General features: G+C 39.2%; 1 protein-coding gene across 5 annotated transcripts in view; it reads right to left on the bottom strand.

The window, feature by feature from the left end:
* Positions 1-21509, bottom strand: part of LOC122971581 (ras-related protein Rab-26) — a 95262-nt gene that overhangs the window by 38044 nt on the left and 35709 nt on the right. For all 5 annotated transcript variants that reach the window (XM_044338296.1, XM_044338297.1, XM_044338293.1 and 2 more), the window contains exons 3-4: positions 17009-17050; positions 12493-12559 (exon numbers count right to left, since the gene is read on the bottom strand). In XM_044338296.1, coding sequence (XP_044194231.1) covers positions 12493-12559; positions 17009-17050 — 109 coding nt within the window. The remainder of the gene's footprint in view (positions 1-12492; positions 12560-17008; positions 17051-21509) is intronic.

The raw sequence follows: 21509 nt of genomic DNA on the forward strand, positions 1-21509 counted from the left end.
ATCTGTTTCTGGTGCATGCAAAGGGCAATTGTCCTCATCAGATTTACAGCATTTGTCATTTGTTCAAACACTTAAAATGACTTATGGTTACGTTTTTACGAAGAAACTTCTTGTAGCTGTGTAAATAATGACTAATGTTTGGCTGAAGCAAAGGAAGAAGTAGCATGGCACTCTTAAGACCTCCAAGAGGTCATGGAAAAGCCTGAGATGCTTCTGTTCACATCTTCCAACATTCAGCATTTCTTCCTTAACATTGACAAAGTCCTCATACTAGTAGCAGTCAAACAGCAGGAATGTCATGCTAACGTTACCGTCTTATTTTCTATGCTAACGTTACTTGTGTTAGAGGGAGCATCTCTGTTTTTAACCTGTGCTGCCAGTTGATGGTTTGGGACACTCACAGTTCACTGAAATATGTTTCATGTTAGCTAGCCAGATAGCCTTTTTATTGCTTTATAGTTAACCTTGGAGAAATTTGTTTTGTAATTTAGTTCCACTGTATTATGTTTAACACAAGCTTTGGAGCTTACATAAAAGGAATTCATGAAGCAAAACTTAAACGGCTCCCACTGTAGTTGGGCAAAGTGCTGAGCTCTAACATTACTACAGCTTTAGTATTACACCTGACAACATAACCACACATGTGCATTGTAATTACCTCCAACTGCACCGTGCTGCCACACAGGGTAATATCACCTCAGGTATTTTTTTTAGCACAAAATGTAAAGCTCTGTCAGACAGAAAAACTCATTACACCTACGTTGGCAATTGTAACTCATTTTCTCAGCTGGATCAACATTCACTTGGAAGAATTAGCCTAAGCCTAATTACCTCCATAGCACTTCTACTCCTACTGCATCTCCCTCCAACCATGTTCTCCTTTACTTACATTTAACTTCATCATCATCTCCCTGTCCCTCCTCTTCACTTTCCCTCTCTGTCCCCGACCCCTCAAATATGGCAGCATTTAGTCAATCTGTTTTGGATTAAGTCCTCTATTGTTTATTCCAGCCAGACAAGTCCGTGAAGTGTGTTTAATGAGTTGTAATCACCATGAGCGAGTCTGGCTCTGTCAAACTACGAAAACACACAGGAAAAAGTGAGGAAAGAGGGAGGTGTGAAGAAAAAGAGATGGATGGAGAGAGGGATGATCTGCCCTACAAGTTAATTTCCTCTCCCTTGGCACCTGTGTTTATCAGCTACGAGAAGACCAGCGTAAACCACAAGGCTTTCCTTCACCCTCCCCTAATCCAATTACATCTTGCCAAGAGCACAAGACAGACAAAGGTAGAGAACTTTGTCACAGTAGGGACGCAGAGAGTTTTGTTACCAGAGGCAATTACATCGTGGTTGCAAAAAAGTCTGCACAAGACAAGAAATAACAACTTTAAAAGATAGGAAAATCCAGACTAAAGGGCAGAAGTAGAGACAGAAAAATGTTCATATTTTCACCCAGACCCTTCTCCTTTTTTTCCTTTTTTACTGACCCTCAATTTTAATGAATTGGAGTCCTGCATTGACTTTACCTAAATTTGAGCCACCATGGTCAAATTAGTGCATATACTACGTCCATCTTTGTATTTGCATTGACTTTATATGTGATTGCATCACATCTAAAATTTGCAGTCACTCAGAACACACCTTTAGAGAGGAGGTCATTATTGTGAATACAAAGCATCCGACTTTGAATTTGGAGACCACAATTGCATCTCATCTCCCACAAACATTCATTGTTGATTTCGTCTAACTATGGAAATGATCTCTCCCTAACCTTCACCGAGCAGTTTTAGTTGCAAAAATTTACCAAACCAAGGTGACACATCAGAAAACTTTCACTTAATTTGTACCTCATATGGGTTGCTTAGGAAGACAAAAAAACACAAAAAAACTTATTTTGTCTTTGTGGTATGAGTACTTTCTGGAATTTCATCAAGATCATTAGAGGTTGTTGAGGTTTAGGCGACTTCTGGGAATTATATCATGACTTGTTTCTCATATATACATAGTATATAGTATGTTCAAATAAAAATAAATGAAATAGGTTTGTGATATATGATGTTTAATCCATGTGGTCTGCACTCAATTCTTGGAAATAGAACAATACAATAGAACAATGCAACTTTCACCTCCATGAATGACCCAAACGCAACCCATCAGACCAACGATATTACACACAATATTAACTATATGACTTTATGAGCCACTAAAACCTTGACTAGCAAAATTCCTGCTGGAACCCCTTGAGAAGGAAGGCAAAGAGTGTGATGGAGTGAACTGATCCATAAAGAGCACTGCCATCCATCATCTCTCAGATGATAATCTCTGTCAATAATCATTGGCTGACCTTGGCTGCTCTCCTTCCCTTGAAAATAAACAAGCAATCTGTGCAGACATACTCACACAAATGCAAATACACACAGGCCTGAAGTACACTGTAGGGTTTCTTGACTGTTGACTTTTAAGTTTGAAAAAATAATGATCCTAAATTCATATTGTCCTCAAGTAGTTGACTACAACCCACAGCATGGACCAGTGGTTGCAGGAGTCAGGACACCCCACAATACACATGTACAGTGCATACGATAATGTATATCATTAGCTTAAACAACTTTATATAGTAACTTGTGACACTGTGATATTGTAATAAGAAATGACACAAAATTTGGCTAGTTATATGTTATTGGTTAGTTATAGAGTCATTTCCATTTCATCTGCTATCTTTATCCTAACTTCAGTACAATTAAGAGGGTAAGATTGTAATTTTTAATCCACTACATTTACATAACATCTATAATTACTACTAGGAATGTGCAGAGAGCCCAGTATTTGTATTTGTATCTATATTTGTTGAGGCAGAAAAATTATTTATATTTATATTTGAATAAAAGTGGAAATAGGCGTAAAAATCAATTTTTTGTATTTATTACACTTTTCATTTTAAAGTGTTAAAATACGTGTTTATGAATAAACTATCTTATAAAGGAGGTCTCTACACCGGGTCTCAAACTCAAGTCTCCCAGATCATAGACGACTGCGCTGACTACTGAGCTAAAACCAAGTGCATCACCAATGTGCCGACAGACCTCTACTTATTTATACGTCCATAACATAGAGAGAGCACAGTGTGTAACATGTAGGGAAGAACTTCAAAGGTGATTCTTGCTTTGCACTTTTCATTTATTATGTATTTTTTACAACCTCACTTTGTGGAAAGGAGAAGGGGAACAACAGCTTATGGAGAGTCCCTTGGGAGCACTTTGCATGTGTCAGTAGCTCAGCTTTATCTATGGGGAACACCCCCAACTCCGGGAGTGATGTCCAAATTAGGAAATGTGCGTCATGTAGCAGGTGGATGTGACTCCCCTTGTTGAGACCTGCTGATAGATGTAACAGCAGAGGAGAGTAGAGAGATACTGAGATAGTGATGTAACAGACCTGTGCACTGGTATTTGACATGTTTTTTTTTTTTCTTCCCAAAAACAAATAATTTTTAAAATATTTGTACGAAATAAGTGGTCATAAAAAAAAACACTATTTGCTTTTCCGAATAACATATTTTTACTACAAGAATAAGATTTTACATATACAACATGATCAGCCAATAAAAAAGATGATGCATTGCTATACATTAAACTACCAACGGTATATTAAAATTATTTCCACCTCAACCAGAAAACATGCTTATTTACTTTCCTGCAGCAACTAAGATGAGATGATCAATATCCTCTCATATCTGATTGGTAAATTTGCAGCTATAGCCAGGAGACTGTTGGCTTAATTTAGCATAAAGACTGGAAAGAAGGGCAAATAACTTGCCTGGCACTATTCAAAGATTAAACTCTAACCCTAACCTTTAGTGAGTTACATCTCATTTGTTTAATCTGTACAAAAACTAAGATGTAAAAATGACACACTGAGGTTTTACTGGGAGTGGTTTTACTATTTTTGGCCAGGCTTCTGTTTGTGTACGGATTAAACAAACAAGATAGTAAAATTTAGAGGCATGGTACACATATTTTTATGCTAGCTGTTTCCCCTGTTTCAATTATTATGCTAAAATATGCTAATCCCCTGCTAATTCTTGCTTGATATTTAGTGTACAGTGGAATAAACATCATCTAACTTTCTGCAAAACAGCAAATAAGTAAATAAATAACAAATACTTTTTCTTCAGTAAAATATTATGTGTTGAACTCTGTCATGGTGATATTTCTACTCTAGTAAATGACCTGAGTGCCTCCTCTGCCACGGCTTATAAATGATAATTTCGGAACTGGGACAGAAATTAAGTTTAAAATGGGGTTTTAGAAGTGACTTTTATAGGCTGAACTGATTAATGCATAATAAAAAATACTGCCAGAATATTTCCACCAACTCGCGAATGGCAGCTAAGCACCAATAGTCATTCTTCGGATCCTAAACTGCCTGAAATTTAACAGCACACCTATGATTACTCCACACTGATGGCACCTGCTAATAACAAGCCAGTGTGTGAGAGTGTGTTTGTGTGTGTGATATATATGTGATATATATGACTGATGAGCTTCACTTTATTCCTTTGGGCAAGTTGCTACCCCAGCATTGATGTTACTGTAGGACAACAGGAGAGCGAACGTCTGAAATTTCTACCCCTCCATCACCTTCATTATTCCTGTGACAGTTCCAGCAGCAGTTGTCATTTCTTCGTCTTCTCCTAGCTAAGCACGGCCCACAGGGCTCTATGGCATCCATTTTAGAAAGGGGTGGATCAATCAAAACGACAAGCGATTTCTATATTCCCAAGGCGTAGTGACACCTGATTCCATTAGTATTTGGAGCCTGTATTTTCAGATAAATGTTAAAGAGACATGAACAGATAAAGCGTGTGGGATATGATATCTTAAGATGATCAAAATCGCCAAGATAGACAATAAGTTTAATGGAAAGTAGGGATATAAGGTGGCAGATGCATGCAAATGTGAACACACACACACACACACACACACACACACCCTTTTGAGCTTCCTCCCAGCTCACTTCACACAGATGCCCAAGAATAAAGCCTCAAAAATGCCTTTGACATTGACCTTGCACATCCATTTTAATATGCAGGAAGCTAGTAAAGTGTATGAGCCTGTGTGTTTGTTTGTGTGTGTGTGAGTGAGAGAGAGAGAGAGAGAGAGAGAGCGAGAAAGAGAAAGAGAGAGCTTGATGATGGATTGCACACCTGAAACCTTTCCCTATAGTGGAGCATTATAATTGTTTTGTTTCTTAATGCTGTTTTCTCTGCATTATCCCTCCTTCCTTCCATCCTCTCCATATACCTTCCCTTTCTTTTCCCCTCTATCTTTCCCATCACTTCTCTCATCCTTACACACTTCCTCTGCTCATCTCTTGATCATCGTTTCCTCTGCCGCTGTCCATCTTCCTGTCTTAGATGGGATACGTTTCGCCCCCACAAGCTGCTGCTGATTGCGGCCCACAGTCACTCATTAGTGATGAAAGTAGTAACAGAATAGAGAGAATAAAAAATGATGCAGGCAGGATGGAATGAGGCAGCGCAGAGCAGTGACATAATGAGCTAATGACACTGATTTAATAAGAAATCGCGTCTGTGGGTCCTACAGCTGTCATTTGTCACTATATCTATGTTCCTGCATCCCCTCTGTTGTAGCTCATTGCAGCCATGTCGGTGGCATTTTGGCATTGACAGACAAGGAAAGTTAGAAGTAAAAGACAAAAAAATAAAAAGCTAGGGGCCCTATTTTCATGCCGGCGCAGGGTATGAAGCACAGTGACGCACTGGCAAGTTGTTTTTTTTCCTGGGGCACATTGAGGGTATTTCCTAAACTGCACCGGTTTGGTATCTTTGTGACTCACCATGTACCACAGTGGCACCATGTAGTCCCTCTTCATAATAGGCAGCAGTTGCAAGCATGATTTCATTTAATGACTCAATAACTACCTTTGCAAGACATGAAGTATACTGTGAACTTTCTATGCCGTCACTCAGAGACCAACGTTAGCAGAGTGGAGCAGCGATCAGCAGTAACAAACGAGACCAGCTGACCAACACACACTGCGGTATAAAACAATGTAAGCCAACTCAGAGGTGAAGAAAATAACTCTGTGCTCAGTCTTTCACCTCAAAAACCCTGCGCCTGCTCAGTGTCTTGGACAGCTATGGCTTTCCCCCCGAGTTAACGGTACAGCAGAGAGGCTGTTCTCCACTGCTGGAGACATGACATTAATAACAACACAGAGCAGCACTCTGCCTCCCCCTCATTTTGTTGTTCTCATACAGGCAGGAGATTGTAAGATGCTTTCAAATTAATTAATTCATCAATTAATGCAGTAAACTTTTTAAAACAAAAAGGCTGCAGCCCATTTATCTTGTCAGCCAGTTGTGTTTCATATTGTATTTCAGTGGAATAAGGACACCAGTGAATGGTTTGGCACACAGTATACTGGAGCAAGAGACTGAAAATAGTTCCCCCTTTTCTATTCATTCAATCAAGAATCAGTTTTGAATTGAGAATCGATTCTGAATCGAATCGGTACCCAAGTAGCATGATGGTATTGAATCAGGAGATAAGCATATCATCCCAGGCCTACAAAATCAACACCATCATTCCTCACAACTTTAGTTTTTCATATTTTTGTTCCACCTTGGGATAAAATTTAAGCACGCAACACTCTAAAGGTATGCGTACAAACTTTGTGTGCACTCACCCTCACTTGTACACAAAACCCCAAGAAATTTGAACTCCATCACTACTCTGCATTTGAGGATAATCTGCTATTGCTTTATAGAGCAAAAGACGACAAGGGGGCTGTTCTTACAGATAATGCAGATTTTTAAGTTGTTTTTGCAACTGGAGTAGCACATTGGCTGAGCTTCAGAAATGTGTTTCCACATGTAAATACATATTTAAATGTTATGGGATTTGGGTTACCAATGTTTCAGATTTATTTCTGGGAAATCACTTTTCCCCCCTCAGTTTGGAATATTGAATGGTACAAAATACTACAGTGCCCATCAGTCTTATACATTGGCGTACTGGGAACAAAATACTTGTTTTTCATCGTGGTTAATATGATGAGGTGTTATTATGCTATCCAGCACTGAGATGGAGCAGGACATTTTATAGTCTGAAAATAATGGCTCTCTGGTGGACAAACTACATAATGGCAAAATTGTTTTAAATGACCTCAGACGCATATTTGCCTCGTCTGTACTGCAATTCCAACCATAAATGCTGATACTAATATACCTGTGATAAGCTACTGTATAATCAGTGGATTTATCCATCAGCTATAGATAGTTTCAAATATGGTCAGAAACCCCTGGTAATACCTCTCAGATTTTCACAAAGTCAGAGTGAGTTACCCCTCCATATTCTTGTTGCACCTGGGTTGGTGGAAAGGTTTAAGAAAATCATCCACCAAAAGGCATAATTGTCTTTGCTGTCTAATATGATTACAGTGATTATCCAGATGAAATTGACAAAGACATTCCCTATCAACAGTGTTAAATTGAACTGGTGTGCAGTCCAACGATACTCAGCCTCATAGTCATAACACTCTCCTCACCTCCTGGTAACAAAGAGGAAGGATGACGGCCATTAAAGGGAAATGAAGCAGCCAAAGCACCTTGTTTTGAACAATGCAACCCTTTCAATCATATAGCACCATTTGGAGCCGTCATCTGTGATGTAGCCATTACCCATTCCATGAAATCTTTTAACTGTCACTGTTTTTTTTCTTCAAATTCATCAATTTGAAGAAATATGGTAATAGGGAAGTTATTTGGAGGATTTTACGCTAAGATGCCTGTCATTTGAAAATGTGACATTTATGTTACAAAGTGACTTATAAGACAGAGTTAAAGGTAGTTATGGTTTTTCAGGGATAGTGATTCCTTAGAATTATAATAGTTTCAACACTACATTAGTAACAACATGACCGCACAGCATTTGTCATGACAGATAAGTGCATGAAGGGGTTGGTATAAAACCACTCACTCTGTTCCATTACCTGAGCACACTTAACAACCTTGAGCTCCATTCTTCTTTAATTCCTCCAATATTCATTTTAGTGTGCTGCCTTCTTCTCTTAAGGCATAATGCCACTTCATTACAGGGTGAGTTTCTATTGAAAGCTCCACAATGATTTCTCTCTACAACAGTGCACAAAATTTACAGCATAGTACCTCAGCATTGGGGTCATGGTTTGGTACAGCAGGAAAAAAAGGAAAGGACAAAACTATATTTTGGTCCTTTATTTTCAAAAATGTAAACATCCAACAATGGGTCATTGGTCGTAACTGTTATTGGAACAGTTTAGTTGTGCTTCATTGGAAACTATTACTGAAACAGTTTAGTTTTGCTTCATTGGAAACTTTTCTGTTTTGTTGCAAGGAGTCAGGACACCTGCTGACAGCTGTTTTATGATGATTTATGGTCGCTCAGACATGCTCTTCTTTCTTATGACGTGCTGTCCAAACACGTCAAATCAAATGTGTTTATAGTTGTTCCAAACGGCATTCACTCAAAGGCGGAATGACAAGCCATCACAGAGAGGGGAAGGGGGCAGGGGAGACGCAATATTGTTTAAATACGGGGATAACCGTGCATATTTTAATGATGATAGCAGCAACACTAAATGAGCATGGGTAATCAGGGTAACTTGGCTAAGCAGGCAATCATACATCCATGAGCATGCTACCCATATGCTACAGCTAAGTGGAGCACTGCTAAAACATTCCAGGTGGAGCTTAAGTGCTAGAATTACTGTTCCGCACATCAGAGTAAGTGGATTTTTAAACTTTGTGACAGTAATTGTTTGGATCAGTGAGCATACCGAACTGAGGAAAGTCGCGTACCGAACCAAACATCCTGTACTAAACGGTTGAGACAAATACACAATCCCTTGCACCCCTAGTTTTTATTCATCCTGCCCTCTTTCTCTACATTAGTTGATTCGTGACATTTGCCTTTTGTCTTCACAATGCTTCCAGGCCAAGCCAAGCTGGACAGTGGTGAAGGCTAGTTGTTTGCATATTTGAACTGCTCTCTCACTGCTTTGTTCCTCAGGACCTAACGTTTTCCTTTCTTGATTTAATAAATTACATTTATCTTACCCAATATGTCCCCATACTCTTTCTCTCACACTCATGCTTGCATCAGGTTTATGTCTCTATCCCCCTTTCTTGTCTACCCCTTCGTGTTACTTGTCTTTCCCACTGAGTCTGCTTTTCTTCTTTTTTAACACCCCATGGTTTTGCTCCATGCTGTGGAAATGACAAACTGTCAGCTCCACCGGGGGAAAGGGAAAAAAAAAAAAAAGTCTGCAGCTGGTTCCTGGACCCAGCTGGACCTCCACAATTCACAGCGCCCTCTGTACCAGATGGGCCTGGCAGATTGCACTGGGCTCACTGCACCCACCAGCTCATTTACACTGATTGTCTGGATCTTCTTGCGCTCTCATTAAGGACTTAATGGCAGCTGAGATTGGGGCCAAAGCTGAATAAAACAAACATCAATTGCTGTCCAGAGGCAAAGTAACACTGTGGAGACATGCTTTTTTTCTTCCACAAGAACTACTGATCTTGACCAAAGCATTTGCTGCATTTAACCCTTAAATACTGCAGTGTTTTTGAAATGAAGGTGCCCAGCAGCAAAAGGAAAAAGCAAGATCTTATTAAAAGAAAATGTTGGTTTGTTAAATGTTTAGTATTATTTTCATAGTCCATCATTTCTATCAGTTATTATAACATTGAGTTACAGTCACTGCTAGGATCAGTGATCACCATTTCAGTATTCCCAGAAACTGCATGCATATTGGACAAATCTGCACCTCTGGATTTACTGCATGAGCAATAGCATCATTTAGGTCCACTGCAGTAAGTAGTGTGCTCATCATGTAGCGAGTCTGAAGTTAAGGTGTGGAGGTCGGGGTAGTCGATGGGTGTATAGTGCCTGACTTTCATCCAGGACAGTGGAATTTGCATCTCGTCATGGACCTAAAATGAATGTTTTCTTTCTTATTCATCATTAGACATAAAATGGTTGTGTTTGAACAAAGAATTTTGCTGAATCATCCAATATCAACATTCCTGTCTAGAGATAAGGTTGAGGAACAGCACAACAGAACCCAATAAGGTAAGAAACAAGCATTGAGACAATCAGTAAGGCTTTAAACAAACCAAGAGTTCAGCCAGATTATCTAAACCATTTTATATTTGAAATTAAAATTGAAAGTGAGTGCACCAAAATGTTGGTAATGCTCCCTCAACGCACTGGAAAACTGTGTACGTGCACAACTACGTTAAATGCTGTAAGTCAAGGTGGAACCAGAAAGTCTGTCTGCAAACTGTGATGGACATTTACAACAGTTTGGGAAGTAATTGTACCCTTCGCCTTCATATTTAACATTGTATAAAACTGCTTGTGTTTGCCTTATTGGATTTCCTATAATAATAATTCTTAAATAATATCACTACACCCCGAGATTTGAGCAATTAACTTGTTGAGTACAAAGGCAATATTACCAATGGGAGTGAGAGCCAAAACAAGATCTAAAAAGTATGAACACAAAGTATGAACCTGGAATTTCTCCTTAATGCCCTAAATCACAACATTCAGTTTTGATTTCGTCTCCATCTTGGCTGCTAAGCGTTCACTACTGTGAATCTTACACAGAGATGATCTATCAAACAGTGTGGACAGTACATTACTTAACAAAGGGTGACACATGGTATACATCAGTCTCCAGCAGAGAGAAACAGCCCTCAACATGGGATTGTGACCTGAAATGAATTATGACTCATTTGTTGTACAATCATCTATCTTAGCTTTAGTAGTGACATAACCAGCTGTCTGGAAATGTTTCTGTTACTCTGAAAAATCCTGGCAGACCATTCAATTGACATTTTCATCAAGACTTTTGGGCGTTTTTCGGCATAGCACCTTACGTGTTCAAATCTTTTTCTTAACTCATAGCAGATGGAAGTGGAGCTGCTCAGCAACAGAAAACTCTGGCTACAGTGAGGAGCTCCCAAGTCATATCTGTGACTGAATGACTAAATTAGAGCATATGTGCCCAGCTAATCTTCCCTGTGAAGATGAAAAATGTATTCAAGAAATACTAGAAAGCAAAATCTAAAGCTAACAAAGCACTTGATCCTTACTTGACAGAATAATAATGGACTTCATCCTCTGTACATAATTTAGTTAGAATTTCGTTAAAACCAAAATGATTAAATCATAACTATAGATCTGAGCACTAGAAAGCACCAGAATTGTAGTCTTTTTTTAGACTCAGGAGTTACTCACTTCTACCTGTTGAAGCTCACAAATGAGGCACAGCTCTCTAATCGTCTGAGCTTTACATTTCAAAGTCTGAGTCACGGAAAACTGTCCATTAGTTCACAGGAATCCACAGCTTTCGTGACAGCTGCATTCCAGCTACATCCTCTCCCCTGGTCCTGCCTGTCAGACTGAATGAGCTTTATTTAAAAGTCAGTAACAGACGGACAACTCGGAGGAGTGGTTTGAGGCTCCCTGGGTGCCTTGTTAAAGATCAGTGAGGGTAAACTGTTGGGCTGACAGATCAGAATTACGGCGGGCAACTGGCCAGCCACAAACACACGCACGCACACACATACACACACACACACTCACAAATTCAGAAAAAAGAAAAAGCGCATACGTGTAATTAGAGATAACATAGACACACATACTCATTTAAAACACATTTACACATTTATATAAACCTGTACACACACAAACACGCACACACACACACACACACACACACACACACTGCTGTACAGGCACTATCTCGAACACGAATCTGTTCAGCAGCATACAAAATAGCACCATAATGGGTGGTTATTGTGAATGTGTGTGTTATTCCTGTTGTATATTTATGTATGAGTGTGTGCTTGTGTGTGTGTGTGTTTCATAACACCTGCTCATTCAGTTTGGCCTCAGGCACATTGTGTGTGTCTGTACTCAGTGGGGTTGTTCGAGATATAACTGCTACACACACACACACACACACACACACACACATGCAAATACACACAGGAATAGCTCATTGATATCCCACCCCCCACTATGTGAGAGGCAGGCTCATTTTTCCACCCAGTGGTTAGCCTCTAGCTTAAAGGAAGCTGCACATCACAGAGCCTCTGGTGAATGCCTGTGCGCACACACACACACACACACACACACACACACACACACACACACACACACACACACACAGACACACATACCAGTTTATCAAATCAGCTGCAACTTGAGTGTTTTTTGCTATCCCAAATGGAACAAGGGAGCAACAGGAAGACTGCTGATGTCAATCACACATTTGAAGGAACGTCAGAACAACAACAACAAATGAACAGTTTGGGTGTGTCAGGAGAAAATAAAAGATAGAGGGGGAAAGTTGTCAGTCACAATCAGGCAGACGCAAACACACACACACGGAAACACAAAGAAATCCTACCATGAGCATCGCGGTAGTAAGCATGTGTGACACTCCGGAAACGCTCCTGACCAGCAGTGTCCCAAATCTAAAAAGGAAGAAGAAGAGGAAATCTTTATCATCTTCATCATCACCATCATTAAGCATGTCTGTGTGAACCAGCTTCACACAAACATGCTCAATAATTGTCCACAAACCATTCATAGCTTAGCAACCCTAACCAGGTATGTAAAGCCTGTCAAGCTTTGGATTTCTACACATGCTGAAGCGGCATGCATGGAAGCATGGAAGGTTTTTTTTTTACCTTTCCAAACCGAAAAATGCAAGAGGAAAGGTGTAAGGGAATGGATTAATGGTGTGGTTATCTGCTCTAACATAAACTAATGTAAGGTAACGTTAGCATGTCCGGTTGACTAGCTTACTACCCACAGTAGTAACTAGGTGTTATTTCAAAGAATAAGTCTATCATTAATTACAGTGGTATGAAAAAGTTTAGGCACCCCTCTGAGGCTGCATAATAATTTACTCTGTCTTCACAGAAAATGATCACATTGGCATGCCATTCATTTTCTAATAATAAAAGCTGAGTACTGGGGCATTTTCCAGACAAAGATTTTTAGTGTAGCAATATTAAGTTGTATGAAATTAAATCAGACATGAAAAATAGGCTGTACAAAATTTTGGGCACCCTTGTCATTGTGTTGATTTGAACACCTGTAACTACTTAGAACTGATTAATTGGAACACAAAATTGGTTTGGTGAGATCATTAAGCCTTGAACTTCATAGCCAGGTGCATCAAATCATGAGAAAATGTATTTAAAGTGGCCAATTGCAAGTTGTTCTTCTCTTTGACTCTCCTCTGAAGAGTGGCAACACTGGGGCCTCAAAACAACTCTCAAATGACCTGAAAACAAAGATTGTTCAACATTATGGTTTAGGGGAAGGCTACAAAAAGCTATCTCAGAGATTTCAGTTGTCAGTTTCCACTGTGAAGAACATAGTGAGGAAATAGAGGACCACAGGCACGGTTCTTCTTAACACCAGAAGTGGCAGGCCAAGAAAAATATCGGAGAGACAAAGGCGAAGGATGGTGAGAATGGTCAAAGACAACCCACAGACCACCTCCAAAGACCTACATACAGCCTTTTCTGCACACACGCTGCAAACAGAGTCGCTTGAGGTATGCAAAAGCACATTTGGACAAGCCAGCTTCATTTTGGAATAAGGTCCTGTGGACTGATGAAACAAAGATAGAGTTATTTGGTCATAATAAGGGGCATTATGCATGGTTACGAAAGAACACAGCATTCCAAGAAAAACACTTGCTACCCACAGTAAAATTTGGTGGAGGTTCCATCATGCTGTGGGGCTGTGTGGCCAGTGCTGGTACTGGGAATCTTGTTATAGTTGAGGGTCGCATGGATTCCACTCAGTATCAGCAGATTCTTGAGAATAATGTTCAAGAGTCAGCCACAAAGTTGAAGTTACGCCGGGGCCGGATATTTCAACAAGACAACGACCCAAAACACTGCGCAAAATCTACTCAGGCATTCATGCAGAGGAGCAAGTACAATGTTTTGGAATGGCCATCCCAGTCCCCAGACCTGAATATCATTGAAAATCTGTGGGATGATTTGAAGCGCACTGTCCATGCTCGGCAACCATCAAACCTAAGTGAACTGGATGGTCCAAAATACCTTCATCCAGAATCCAGACACTCATTAGAGGCTATAGGAAGCGCCTAGAGGCTGTTATTTTTGCAAAAGGAGGCTCGACTAAAGATGTGATTTTTCTGTTGGAGTGCCCCAATTTATGCACCTGTCTAATTTTGTTTTGATGCATATTGCACATTTTCTGTTAATCCACTAAACCTCATTTCACTACTGAAATAATGTTGTGTCCATCAGTTATTTGATTGATCAAAATGAAATTGCTGATCCAAACACCCAATGATTTATAAATGAAAATAATGGAAATTGTCAGGGGTGCCTACATTTTTTCATACCACTGTAACTACACTAGTTTAGTTAGTAAAAAAAAAAAGAAAAGAAAAAGTTCACAACCAGAAGATCCACTGTGTAGTTTTTGCTTTCAGTGTTTAGGGTTAGCAGCTAACATTAGCAGCTCTGTCCTGCTCTTTAAAGTCTAGCAACTACAGGCAACCTGAGGCAGCATTATGTTTGCTACACATTGGTTAATTCTCATCCCAATAGCCTTTTTCGAACGTTAAAATACAAACAAGTAAGCTCAGCGTTCAGAGTTAGAACAAAGTGACACTCTGGGACAATTTTTCTAATCATACTTATACTAGGACTAATTAGCTTGACACTGCAATACAAGAACAATGTCATTTCTTTATTTCCATGTCTTCTACATGGATCATCAACTGGTGATCTGCCAGCGACAGTTGTCATTTCAACTGACTAGAAATGAGAAGCCTGCTTTTGTCTACTCATGTCACATATCAAGGACTGCTTGTTTCAAAAGCTACTAAGAATTTTGACTGTTCAATCTGTTATCAGTGTAAATTGCGTATGTGGCGTGCAAGAATGAAAAGCTTGAACAATCAATTGAACCATTTTCTGTCTACACATTCAGAACTGCCACATTCAGGTTTCTGCTGCACACAACACTAGGACACAATAGGCAACTGATAAATGACATTTTGCCTGTAGGATGGAGTCACTTCTGCTTTGTATTACAGGATATCACAGTGGTGATATTAGAAACTGCATTATAAAAGGTCATTTAAAGTACATCTTTATCTGACAGTGTATGTGTTATTCCTTTATCACGCTGTCACAGCCTCTTAGTTTGTTTTATCTGAATAATTGTTTTTATTTGAATGACTTAAGAGGCCTTGAGAAGTAAAACTATTCAGTATTGCAAAAGAAAAAAACAAAGAATGTCAGGAAACAAAATAACCTGAATTTCAATAGGGCCTGGTAGAACATTTTTATTCTCCTTACCTGCACCATTAATAATGTCACAACTTCTCAGATTTATCTTGTTGCCTGTTGGGGTCCCAGTCTTGGGAACAACCACTGTTATACGTTATATTTCTTAGCTGTATTTTCATGTCTTCAATCAAGTGAAACATAATGATTAAAAACATATTAATCCAGATATTTATAAAGATATTTTCTTTCCCTGACCTTAACCAAGTAGTTTTTATGTCTAAACTTAACCAAACCTTAACCATCCATGGCAGATCACTAAACATACAAATCATTTTGTAATATGTCATTTATAAAGGTTTCAGATGGACGGGCCAATCACAACCATTTATCTAGGTTTACATGCGTGGGGAAATACGGGGGTTGCCCACATGGGGATACCATGCTGTGATTGGTCAACATCGCTAAACTCCATCGGAGCACTTGATTGGTTAGCACAGGACCCGTGACTGACAGTCAGCAGAGGTCCATCCAGTGCAACACACCAGGCTCATGAACCTGAGATCAAATTGTCAATCTGAGGAGTGTTGATCAAATATGAATCAAGATTCTGTTACTGCATTGCCTATTTCCTGCCTCGTATGTTTTCAGAAACATATGAGAAAGTTTGTGACCGAGTGGCCATTTTTTCCTTCTTGAAAATGGACAAAACACCGCCCAACTTGTATGTGTCGCTAAGCGCTATGTCACTTTTCCTTGCTCTGATTGGTTGTAGGTCTATGATATTGATAACGCCCCTTGGAAACTGAAAATTAACTGAGAGATTCCAGACTAATACGCATTTGCAAATTAGTCTGGCAATGCCAGGCTACCATTTCTCTATCCCTCCATTAGTTACCAACCCAACAAGCTTTTTTTGTTAAAGATGTGTAATAGATCTAATTACTCGTTACAGTGCTTCCATTGGGCCAATTAGTTTTTCTTTTTTAATAACACAGCCCAAAGCTGCATCATCCTTTTTTGTCAAAATGGGAGCCGTAGCATTTTTGCTTAATGTTCCAATTACACTATTCTATGTTGCAATTTTGAACACGTCAAAAAGTACACAGACGTCTGCAAGTTTCATTAAACCTGTTCCTGAGATACTGTATCACCTGAAATATCACATTTGATGGATGAACTGATTGATGAACACAGATCCATTAAAAATGAGAAACATGAAGGGAGAGAGAACGTGAGTGTTTTGTAATGGAGGCAGAAAAGTCATCAGACAGTATCTAATGCTGTTTCTTAACGATGAGGATTTATCGGCATCTCCGTCTGCCCGTGTCTCTCGTTGATAACTTCCAGGCTTGATAATCTGATGGAAAGTCTGCTATTCCCTCTAGTGTCTTCAGTCAGGCAGAGCAGCAGGCTAATTGACTGATAGAGATTAACTGAGGCCTCATTAAGTCATCATTTGGGCTTCTTTGCCTTCCCACAGCAGACAATGAAGATGTATGGGAGGTATTTACGCCATGGGAAATGCTTGCTAGTGATTTGTTTTTAAAAAGAAAACACACACACCCTCACCTTGACAGAAATCAAAGTAGACTCTATTTAAATTGAGACTAAAAATTAAAGAATTTGGTTACTTACCTGCAGTTTGACCTTCACGGCATCAATGCTCATAACTTTATTCTGAAAGACAAAGGAAAGAAAATAAATTCCCAACATGAATTACAATTTCAAAACTGTAGACATAGAAAGCAAGGCAACAAGGAACAGAGAAGGAAAAAGCTCCAAAAGTGATAAAGACATTTGACACAAGTGAGTAAAAACAGCTATGTAAAACAATACAAAGGCATCAGAACCAGACTAAATGATGCTTTTAGACACAGCTGAAGGGAAATGCTCTTGTCTAAAAGGAAATGCAGCTTGGAAAGTGAGTCCTGAGGCGTTTTACAAATCTGATGTATTATGGTTGGATTTTTATGACCACAGTTGGTGTAATAAGGGGCTTGGCCTCTGCCGTGAGGCTCTCTTTCATCACTGTGATCTTGTCAGCACACTTGATTATCTATGGTTATTCTACAAACACATGCAGGCACACACACATACACACCTTTTGTTATGATGAAGAACTTTGTTTCAGGGAGTTGCATCATTTACCAACACTCTGGCTGCCAAGCATTTTAGCATAGTGCACACTCATACACATTCACAATAGCTTTCCAATATCTCTGCAAGATACCGGCCAAGATAATTGGATCTTTTCAAAATAACACCAAGGTCACCAACTGTAGCAGCACCTGCATGATTTTCTATTATTCTTCTAAATAGAGAGCAGATCTAACTTTGCCATCTATCATTATAGGGGATGTGAAAATACTGGCAAACAAGATGGATGAGCACACAGCTTTGGTCAGGACACAGCGGGAATATCAGAAACACTGTCTAATGTGTTTCACAGAGATAACAGTGAATATGCACCATGGTAGCAGGTATTGAAATGGTGCAAGTGCAAAACCTGTTTTTGTCTTCTTTTCAAACACATCTTTTTACTACGGTATGAAATGTTTGTGCTTGAGTTTATGTTGAATTTCGGAATTCCCTTCATCCTGATGGTCATCCAATATCTGTGTGTTATGTAGGTCAAAAGAGAACAAGATGCAAGAGTTGCTGTGAGCAAATGCTAAGAGTGCAGAGTTTGGTATCCAATCCTGTGCTTTGAGGTCTTTGTGGGGCAAAAGATGAAGACATTTGAGAATTCTTCAACTGCATAAGCACATTCACTCATTTTTGTTGCAAAAGGAAAAATCCAATAAAAACTATTTATTCAATGAATCAAGAGTTCTACATTTTGGGAAATACTTTTAGCCACATTCTCTGACAAATTAAAAAGATATATGTTAATTAGAGATGCTGGTAGGCAGATTTTGTTACCTTTGCACACAGTCAGGCTAACTGTTTCCCTCTGCTTCCAGTCTTTATGTTAAGCTAAGCTGCTATTTAACTGAGATATTATATTTTCCAAATTGTAAAACTATTCCTTTAAGAGCCTTAACTCCCTATTAAATGGGAAAATAATGGCTTTCATAAGGGGGAGTAGAGATGAAACAATCAAAGCTGAAATTAAACCTCAAATTAAGACTCTGTAATAGGAATACCCTTCCAGACACATTGTTTTCTGTAGTTATCTGTATCTTTAACATGTACAGCAAGTATGGCACATTCTAAAAATGTTATTCATCACAAGTCAGCAACTTAAAACTACTGTGTGTATATTTTTAAAGTGAATTCTTTGAATACTTCTGGACATACAATATGTCCCTCTTTGGACCCATTAATGTGAATACAAGGCCTTTTTTTGGCAGATCTTGTGCTTAGGTTGCAATACTCACATAATTTGAGACCAGAGCTGAGGATATGTACTGCTTGGGGACAGAAACTGAAGTTAAATGGTATTGCATTTTTTCTTAGGGTCCTGTAGAGGCAAAGGGTAGAGTGTAAATGTGCTGACCAATGGTCCAGTTACTGTTTGCTGGATGTTTGTGTACATTTGAGGCCCAAGAGAGTAAAGAAAATGTGACAGAGGAGACAAGCAGGCAACAGTCCAATGGCAATGAAGTAGTGACTTCACTTTCTAGCTTATGGTTTTATTGCCAATGAAAGACACAACCGTTATGATGAGAATAAAAAGAGTTTGTGGAGCCAAAATGTTGAAGGGTAACACCTAATGATTGCAGGGAATCTACAGACTGAAGGTTAAAGACAAAATAATTAAAAACCAAATATGATGTAATGATGGAAGAAAAAAAATCAAATTGAACAAAAACTTTAGGTTCTTCCCCAAAAAACAGCACAACAAGAACAATGAATATTACAAGAACAAAAGAGCAGTTTAGTCTGACTAAAAGTGATGCCTGGTCATGAGACTGCATCAAAATCCCAAATAAAGAACTCAAAGGACAAATTATTTGAGTCTCAAGAGAAACAGGAAAGGAGCTGGCAGCAGACTGTTTCTCCAGTTTTAACAGCAGAGAAATTGAAGTTATGATTGCTTTTCACTGACATATAGAAAAGCAATTCAATGAGGCGTGGTCTCCAGACCCTCAAACACAACTAACCACAGCGAGCAAGTCAGACAACAACAAGACATCTCCAATTATGAAAAAAAGGGGGGACAGCAGTTTCATATGATAGAAAGCATGTCAACATACACGCACTTATATGAAATTATTTTCCCTTCAACAGGAAGTTGATTGGAGTTCAAAACTGAGTGACAAACCACTGGCTACAGAAACCCTGCGGAAGTCCAGATCTACAAGGGGTTCAGAGAGTGTAAAAAAGGTAAGTTAATCACAATTACAAATAATGCCTGATTTATTTAGTCACTGCTTGATGCTGAATCACCTGCACCAAGAGTTCCTTTTGGCTTTGATATACTTCTCTGTTTAAGATCGCTGTGACTGAAAAGTTAAACTGCAGATCCATAAGCTGTTTGAGACCTTGAGCAACTTGCCCCAACATAATTCCCCTCATTCCTAATGCATTTCATCCATATTGCATGGGATAATGTGAGTTATACTTAGTTTACCTAACAAATGGGAAACACTTAGCTTCTCTTAAGCCTCATTTGCTGTGTTTTTACTGCAGTAAGCTGTATTTATACTGTATGCCTGGAAAGAGTAACTGCTCAGGGGCAGCCTCTGGAAGGAAAAAATAAAGTTTTGAAGTGGAAAACAATTTATGTCCATGAAGCTCAGGAGAAGCAGAGCAGTTCACTGAAATTTAAATGTATAAAAGGTAAGAAACCATCAGTCCCTCCTGATGCTATATAAATGACTGTTACACCATAACCACAATCTCAGCCATTTAAGGAGTTGTGAGTTAAAAAACTTGTGTTTGATTTCTCTCGAAGCCTAATGGGAAGAGAGGGGAAACGCCAGATTCTAGAACTCCCTTCCAATAACACTAAGGTTATACACTATGTTTTATACCGGAGGCGTGGAGGAACTCAATCTCATCTGAAATAAAAAAGGCTTCTGCTAAAGTCAGAAGAAATGATACAATTTTTATGAAATATGATACTATACTTATTAAGCTTCAGCAGAAATTGAGCACTGGTGCACCCCATATAGCCACAATGTCTACGGTTAGAATCCGGCTGCAGACATCTGTTGCACGTCATCCCCCATCACTCTCTCCTTTCAATTCCTGTCATCTTTCCACTGTCCCTATAATAAAGGCATAAAATGCCTCAAAACTATATTTAAAAAAAAAAGAAATTGAGCACTACATCACACAAAAGTATTAAATAGTAAGGTCATTTTTGTAAAACTGCTGTATAGTAGGTACATTGATATTGAGATGAGATGTGTCAGGATATGTCTGGTTCAGCTCAGCAGGTGACTGATTGATCAACCACATTACATGTCCTCTGCGCAGTTTTATCCGCATGGGGCAACAGAAGAAATATTACCTTCTGAGTTTTTACAAGTTGGGGAGAAAAAAAAAACTCCCACCCCCTCTACCAATTTCCTGAACCTCTGAATGATGAATGACCTCAAACTGCACCACCAACACGCCCACACAACACATCACCGTTCCCAAAAGGGGCAAAGGCAGGAAAGAGGGCACATTGTCAGTCCCTGAAGAGCTGCACAGATCACAGGTCCCCACTTGCTCACTAGGCATGCACACTGTAATGATAAGACTGCACTGCTCAGGGAAATTGGGCACTCTCAACCAATAAACAGCTGGCCTCTTAGAAAAACATGGCCCAAGGGAGACGCAAAGTGTTGCAAACTGTACAGACCACTCTTACTACCTCTTGTAGGAGAGTGTGTAGTGTTACTGACAACTCAAACAGCCCAACCTTAGATGTTCATGGCGCACTGGAAGCTGAACCCCTGCCTGCCAGGGTGAGAAAAGAAAAGAATGAATGCCAAAATATTCACAAGGAATGAGCTGTGTTAAAATCTTTTTTGGGGAACTTGTGAGGAGCTTATTGTAAAATTAACATATTTCAATTTACTAAAACTGAAAAAGTATCTTCTTAAATTGCACCAAATTGGCAAACAACAATATGTTTGTCATATGTGTAATGGAAGAACTGAAGTTAAATGAAAATCCCACATGGAACAGGGGTTGGAGG

This window comes from Thunnus albacares, chromosome 20 (genome assembly GCF_914725855.1).
Source record: "Thunnus albacares chromosome 20, fThuAlb1.1, whole genome shotgun sequence".
NCBI classification, from domain to species: Eukaryota; Metazoa; Chordata; class Actinopteri; order Scombriformes; family Scombridae; genus Thunnus; species Thunnus albacares.